The sequence below is a fragment of the Olea europaea genome, unplaced genomic scaffold (genome assembly GCF_002742605.1).
Source record: "Olea europaea var. sylvestris unplaced genomic scaffold, O_europaea_v1 scaffold4919, whole genome shotgun sequence".
Lineage (NCBI taxonomy): Eukaryota > Viridiplantae > Streptophyta > Magnoliopsida > Lamiales > Oleaceae > Olea > Olea europaea.
The window spans coordinates 9719-17518 of NW_019263234.1; the positions used below are offsets into that span (position 1 = coordinate 9719).

Here is a 7800-nt window from a genome sequence, read left to right on the forward strand (position 1 = left end):
AAAAGAGGGGAGCTCACAATTATTTTATTACGTATGAACCCCCTCTCTTGTGACGAGGTGTCATCCGGATGGCACCCCAAATGTACAAATAACTTTATTGTAATAACAAATATCCCAACAGGAAACTAACTCGGAGCAGCCGCCCTGATCAGACTGATCTCCCTCGATAAGATAATAAATACTTGGTACTGGTCAGAAATTTTTTATTTTTGAAAAATAGTGCTTAAGAGAGCAGCAATGGATGATTACAAGGAATGGGTCAACTATGAAACTTTCAAGAAAGGATTCCAGAAACTTGTACTGCTTAAAGCCTTCTTACGTTGAAGCAAAGATAAATTAGACTCTCAAATTCAGAAAGAGACTGCAAATAACCAGTTATATATTGTCCTTCATTTCTGGCTGTTGATTTGCTGGTTATCAATCTTGAATGTTAGTGGGTATTAACTAAATTTATGATACAATAAATAGGTACTTTTCTACCCAAACTCAAAAGTCTAATCTTTTTCTCTCTTTTATGATGTGATGATTCCGTTTCTTGATTCTCCTGTAAATTGGGGCAGATGCTTTTCTGATCTTTGTCCATTAGCAGTTGGCAAGTTGTGATTCTGTTTAATCTTTACTACTTTTCTGTTGTACAAGTAATCAAAAGATAAAAACTGAATTAGCTTATTTTCTGTTACTACTTTCTTGTTGCTTCTAAGTAATGACAATAGGACTTTTTAATTTTGGCTTAAATAGGCTACTGTGACGTCGAATGTTGTGATAAGAGATGGATGCAAATCATTCGACTTGTGGATTTCTGCTTTTCTTTTTCATTGGATTGTATGCTTCCTTTCAATGCTGTGCAACTGAGATTGATGCGAACCAAACAACATGGTTGTTTGCAAATGCTTCTCAAATTTCAGCAACAAAGATCCCACAGACAATGTTTGGAATATCCTTTGAGGTGAGTTTGCACTTTCAGATGAAATTATATTCTGTTCTTCAAATATGTCATTTTGTACTATTATGATTACAGCTCGTGTTACTTTTTTCTTTGAATTTTTAACATGTGTAATTTATTTTTCCTACATAATTGGAAAAATTTTATTCAGGAGATTAATCATTCTGGGGCCGGGGGACTGTGGGCAGAGCTTGTCAATAATAGAGGTCAGTTTGAATTTTGTTTGAAGTATTACTTGAATTTTAATCTATTTCTCGTGGATCTTTAAAAAAATTTGGGATGACACATAGATTTATGCTTTTATGGAAGTGCTATAGTGGACCTGGCTCTTCTGTTAAGTGAAAAATGGAGCTCAAACAGGGGCTAAATTTCAATTCAAAGATTTTGCACAAGATTTTGCAAAAGATTTTCAAAAAATTCCTTATAGTTATCGATTTTGCACCCACGATTTTAGTTATAGAAATTTGCCCTCACAACTCTACAATCCTAGCTCCACCCATGATCCTTCCTTTCTGGACTGCATGATGTGTTCCTAGTTAGCAACAACCATTGCAGTACTTGTAAATTTCTGGATGTTTTCTAGTAATAAGATATGTCCAGGTTTTGAAGCCGGGGGCCAGAACACTCCATCAAATATTGATCCTTGGTCCATCATCGGGGATGAATCACTGTTAATTGTATCCACAGAGCGTGCTTCTTGCTTTGACAGAAACGAAGTCGCTCTTCGGATGGAGGTGCTGTGTGATAAGGATGGTGACAATATCTGTCCAGCTGGAGGAGTTGGCGTTTATAACCCTGGATTCTGGGGCATGGTAAGAAACATTTTTCCCTACTTCCCTTATTTTTGTTGATTTCCAACCAGCCTAAATTGTCGACTTAGATATAAATAAAGAATCTCTATATTTATGTGATAAAAAAGAAAAAAACTTGATAAAAAGGAAAAATATAAGTAAGTCTTTTTTCGTCGGCATGTGCAAGATTCTGACAGAATTCATTTAGTTAGTAAGGAGAATCAGCATGAATCAATCACATTGGTGGTATACTCAGATCAGTGTTGATATCTTGACATTGTGCAAAAGTTTCCTTTTCAGCCTCCAAGATATAGCCATAACTAGAGGGTGTTTATTTATATCTTATTTGATCAATGTACTCTATACTTAATACACTGTAGTAGGACTAGATCATGGGTGAGATTTTCTACAATTCGCTTCTCTGCCTCATAATTACAAGAGCACACTACATTTGTTTTCTGATTCAGAGAGAATGTTTCCCCAAGTTCAAAGAGCTCACTAATAAGTAAATAAGAAAATAAATAAGTTATTCTTTTGCGTCTTAGTTAGAAAAGTTAAGTTTCTTCTTTTGACCGTAAGGTAAAAGTTGCTTTTAAAAACACGTATCTTCTTTTACTTAGAAGTAGAAAAATAGTTATCCAAATGCTTGGAAATGAACTTTTTCTTTTTCTCAAGCTTAGCCAAACTCAGGTTTTATTGCAAGTCTTGATAATCGTCTGTCTTGTTCTTGCAGAATATTGAACAAGGAAACAAATATAAAGTTATCTTTTATGTTCTTTCGTTGAGTCCCCTCGATATATCTGTTTCGTTTATTGGTTCAAATGGACTGCAGACACTAGCCACAGCCAACATCATGTGAGCATAGCTCATAATTTCTAGTCCTCTGATGTTAGAATATCTGATGTTATGAATTTCATATCTTATGTTCATAATTTCCTCTACAGAGAAGCCGATGTTTCAAATTGGACAAAGGTGGAAGTTGTATTGGAAGCAAAAGGAACAGATCATAATTCAAGATTGCAGCTAACGACGATAAAAAAGGGTGTTATATGGCTTGATCAAGTATCATCAATGCCTTTGGATACACACAAGGTGTTTAAACTCAATAGTTTCTCCTATTTTATGCTATGATTGATCTCTGTAGTTGATTTTTTTATGGTGTTTTTAACTTCTAAATATCCTAATTTTAAGCCAATTCTGAGTTCTGATTTGACAGTGTGAGGTATATTTCATCAAGTAACTCAATGTTAACTTCATTTGATTTCTTGGCATAGGGACATGGTTTTCGTAATGACCTTTTCAACATGATTGCAGATTTGAAACCAGGATTTATCAGGTTCCCAGGTACTTAAAATATTAGTTTGTAACTTGTAGTGTCTTACATAGTATAGAACATGTTTGCTTTATGATGGTTAAACTAAAAAAACGCACATTCTGAAAGCTTGTTTCTTGTGCTTTTTGGCAGGTGGTTCTTTTGTTGAAGGAGAATGGCTGATGAATGCATTTCGATGGAAAGAAACAGTTGGACCATGGGAAGAGAGACCTGGACATTTCGGTGATGTTTGGAAATATTGGACTGACGACGGACTTGGTTATTTTGAGTATCTTCGAGTAATGTGTGATTCCCATGCAAGATAAAAAAAATTTTGAGAGATTCTGATGTATTCTTCTCATTTCATATGTTACTGTTCTGCTTTCTACAGCTTGCAGAGGATTTAGGCTCATTGCCAGTTTGGGTATTCAACAATGGTATAAACATGCCGACTTCAATTACTGACTTTTTGTTGTTTTCCAGTAACATAATGGTCTTTCATACTTCACTGATTTCCAGGAATCAGTCTTAATGATCAAGTCGATACTTCCATCATTTTGCCTTTCGTGCAAGTACGCCATTACAGAAAGTTATCTTTGCTAGCATATTTCGTGTACAGTATAAGATATGATTGAACAGTACAGTAATCATGATATTAGCTTCTTTTTTTCTTTAATATTATCCAGTACTTCTCAGTTGACCTTACTAGACAAACATGCAATGCAAGGCATTCAATGCTCAAATTGCTTTGCGATGCTTGTAGAAATCTACAATCTTATCTTGGAATATTGGTTGTTTTTACTGTAGAACATTCTTGATGCTATTGAGTTTGCTAGAGGAGATGCTGCCTCTACATGGGGTTCTGTTCGAGCAACAATGGGACACCCAGAAACCTTTGATTTGAGATACGTTTCTGTTGGGAATCAGGATTGTGGGAAGAAAAATTATCGAGGTAATGAGAATTTTCCCTCAAATTAATGCTTTTCGCTTGGTTATTCAATCTTTACATGATAGAAAAGGGAGAATTTGATTGCATTTCATCTTCGAGTTTCAACTAACTCATATTTTCGCATGAATTAGGAAATTACCTCAAGTTTTACACTGCAATAAAAACCGTCTATCCTGATATCAAAGTAATCTCAAACTGTGACGGGTCTTCTAAACAGTTGGATCAACCTGCTGATTTATATGATTTTCATGTAAGGTTTTCAACTTCAACATGCTAAATCACTCTCAAAATTCACTTATTCTTTCGTTGTCATATAACTTGGTTCTGTCTCTGTTGTTAGGTTTATACAGATGCAAAATCTATGTTTTCAATGGCTCACAACTTCGATCATACATCGCGCAGTGGTCCAAAGGTACTCTAGGATGTCTCTCAACTGTTTTAAGGATTTATTTTCTTTCAGGTAATGGTTCTTACAAGTCTGCTGCCTACAGGCTTTCGTGAGCGAGTATGCTGTAACTGGACAAGATGCGGGTAAAGGAAGTCTTTTGAAAGCACTTGCAGAAGCTGGATTTCTTATTGGGCTAGAGAGGAATAGGTATTTCAATATTCCATTGTACTGTACTAAATTCTATACATTGACGTAACAACAATTGATTTCCTGTGTAGTGATGCCGTTGAAATGGCGAGTAATGCACCTTTATTTGTGAATACCAATGATCGGAGGTAAATTTAATTTCTTTGTGTACCTGAATATTGGTCTATAATGAGTGTCATTAAACAAAGAGATTTCGTTTCAAATTTAGGTTCAATGCAGATGCAATTGTTTTCAACTCTTCACAGAGATATGGAACTCCTAGTTACTGGATGCAGCATTTCTTCAGAGAGTCGAATGGTGCAATTCTTCTCAATTCCACGCTGCAAGCAAATCCCTCAAATTCTCTTATTTCATCTGCCATTTCTTGGCAAAATGCAAAGGACAAGAAGGATTATTTGAGGATTAAGGTTTGAATACTTTCTTGATTCACAAGATACTTTAAAATTCTGCTTATATTGATGCTTCAAAGTATCAGTATACAAGAATCATATTTGTTTCTTTCTACTGTGTTTTACATCAAACTGCCAGAAGTAGGGCATTGTAAATCACCTGTAAATGATGTCTAATTGGACGAGCGTAGTAGTGTTAAAGTGGTCCGGGCTCGTAATGTGAACTACAGGCCTTGTGCCGGATGGCCAAAAATGCCTACAGCCTGTGATAGGCTGGACTAGATAGTAATGGACATGATTAATGAAGAAAAAAAGAGTAAAATATTGTCCAAGACAATTATCGTGTGCAATGACGTGCAATACTGCATAACAAACTCCCCTTTATAGTTTCATCTGTAAAACTGCTGTTGATATAAGACCCATTCATCTTAATTTTAGCATAGGCAGTGAATGTTTATATTAGACACCTTTTCTTCATTCGTTCTTGCATTAGAACACACTTTTGGTTATTATATTCAATACAACTTTCTCTCTTACGAGCGTCTTGTCACTTTTACTTTGTGTTCATATACTAAGTATCTTGTCCAGGTTGTGAATTTTGGGAGCAACAGAGTAACTCTTAAGATTTCTATTGATGGTTTGGAAGGGAACATCATACAAGAAACTGGCTCTGCAAAGACTATATTGACATCTAGTAATGTGAAGGATGAAAACTCTTTCAATCAGCCAACAAAGGTACGATCCGTCTATAAACTTGGAAACAATCAGTAGATTCTCATACTTTTATTCTAAGTACTTGTAACTTGAGGAAGAGACATTTCCTTCTAAGTGATGAACTACCTCGTCTAAAAACACCTTATTCTTGTTCTCACTCTATAGTTTAAGCTTTTAGTAATGTTTCAATATGGTATCTCTCGTCTTCACCAATTTGTCAAAATTGTGCACATTTTCATGTATTTTAATTGAAGGGCTTGCTGACTTGAAGTTTCGAGTATTCCCCTTGTAAAACGTTGTCTCTTTTATTGATAAATGCAGGTGGCACCAGTTACAAGCCCACTAGAAAATGCTGGCAACGACATGGATGTTATACTTCCTCCATATTCTTTAACTTCCCTAGATTTGTTGAGAAGCTCAAACATTGTCCAGGTTGCAGGATCTAATTCTGCCCTGCAAGCATACTAATTTATGTATCGATCAATAAATTATGATAGTATTTATCTAAATATCGTTCAATATTAAGTTGCCGTTAAGACTAATTGCGTCTCTGGTTCAGGTATGTGTACTTTATATCCATTATGAGAATGCTTTGCTCATCTGATAACAAGTATGATGGAGTTAATACAAAAGGTAGATCACTTAAGTAAAATTGTAATAAGTGAGCAGTGCCAATCCGGAATATTGGGAGGATTGGCAATCGCCTAAGGCCCTGCTTTGATGAGGGTCCTCAAAAAATAATATATATTATAATTATAAATAATAAAGAAAAATTCTTAGAAAAAAGTTTTACACTCTTGCACTTTGTGATGTGGCATATTTTTGGTGACTCTCATTTACAGATCAAGAAGCAAATTATTGAGCTTTCCATCTCTCAGTATCGAAGATTTTCGATAGAAAATTCTTAAAATTGTCAGAAAAGACGGATAGAAATAAAATTTGTTAGAAAAAATAGTTTCTCTTAGACATTAATTCTTAGAGGCCCTTGAAATTGGTGTCAAAGCCCTTCCTTAGTCTTGAATGATTAATTTAAGAGAAGAATAGATTACTTAAATTTAGAGCTTCTAGGAAATTCTTAAAGAAAAGACAGTTTAGATACTGCTTTAATTTGTAACTTTGATAATAATTTTAAGCATGTTTTACATTGTGAGGATAAACGGCTAAATAATATTGTAAATTTAGGAGAAAACTTAGAAAGAAAAAATTCAAATAAAAGGTAGAAACTTTATTAGAAAGTATAAATAAAAATATAAAAACATTAGAAAGTAATTTAAAATATATTAAAAACCAAAATACCGAAATATTAAAAAGAAGTTTTATAATACATGAGAAACAGATATCGGTCCCTACTTAGAAAAATTAGAAAGTAGAATTAAAACATTAGAAAAAGAAAAGTCAATGGATACCGATAAGACCTAGATAATCTAATAAGCTAGAAAAATTAGACTTAAGAAAAGCCAAAGAATCTAGCATATTTAAAAAGAATAAGTGGATTTATTTGTAATGGATCAAAAAAAAAAAAAAAAAAAAAAAAAAAAAAAAAAGAAAAGGTAAATTGTAACTAGTAGTAGTAGACTAGTAGGTAATCCTTTACTAGGGATGTTAAGTCGGAAAATGAAATTTGAAACAAGATTAGAATCCTTAATAAATATAGAACAGATAGAAACTTTTAGACAAAATAAATTAAAATTAATAAAAGCTTTTAGACATATATAAAAAGGAAAATATTTTTAACAAATCTTTAATATGTCAACATCATGGTAAAAGATATGTTTCTTGTACACATGAAAATCAATTTATATCCCTAGATTTAATAGAAAATGAATCTTATAAAGGAATTGTTAATAAAAATCTTCAATGGACTCATTTTGAATTAAAAATAGTAGGAGTAAAAAGACTTCATAGAGAAATTTTGGAATCCAAAGTATTAGTATGTTTATATGATAATAAATTCACAGACGTAGAACAAGGACTTTTAGGAAGCATAGAATTATATAAGAATAATAAAGGTGGTATGATATACAATTCACTAGATTACTTAGTTAACACTAGATTACTTAGTTAAAACAAAAAGTAATTAAATAATATTTTTTAGGAATAAAAAGGA

General features: G+C 33.4%; 1 protein-coding gene across 5 annotated transcripts; it reads left to right on the forward strand.

The window, feature by feature from the left end:
• Positions 1 to 167: 167 nt before the first annotated feature.
• Positions 168 to 6235, forward strand: LOC111388419 (alpha-L-arabinofuranosidase 1-like). Of its 5 annotated transcripts, none has more exons than XM_023013115.1 (19): positions 199 to 468; positions 561 to 638; positions 714 to 946; positions 1095 to 1149; positions 1544 to 1755; positions 2468 to 2589; positions 2679 to 2826; positions 3009 to 3078; positions 3200 to 3345; positions 3438 to 3483; positions 3566 to 3618; positions 3854 to 3998; positions 4127 to 4245; positions 4336 to 4407; positions 4487 to 4590; positions 4662 to 4718; positions 4799 to 4997; positions 5568 to 5714; positions 6015 to 6235. In XM_023013115.1, the coding sequence occupies exons 3-19, from the start codon at positions 770 to 772 to the stop codon at positions 6159 to 6161; spliced, it is 2019 nt and encodes a 672-aa protein (XP_022868883.1). In that variant the 5' UTR covers positions 199 to 468; positions 561 to 638; positions 714 to 769; the 3' UTR covers positions 6162 to 6235. The 5 variants fall into 5 exon arrangements, with proteins under 5 accessions (XP_022868885.1, XP_022868883.1, XP_022868882.1 ...); XM_023013114.1 differs by having other exon boundaries at positions 739 to 946; XM_023013117.1 differs by lacking the exons at positions 199 to 468; positions 561 to 638 and adding an exon at positions 168 to 185 and having other exon boundaries at positions 739 to 946.
• The last annotated feature ends 1565 nt before the right edge of the window (positions 6236 to 7800 follow it).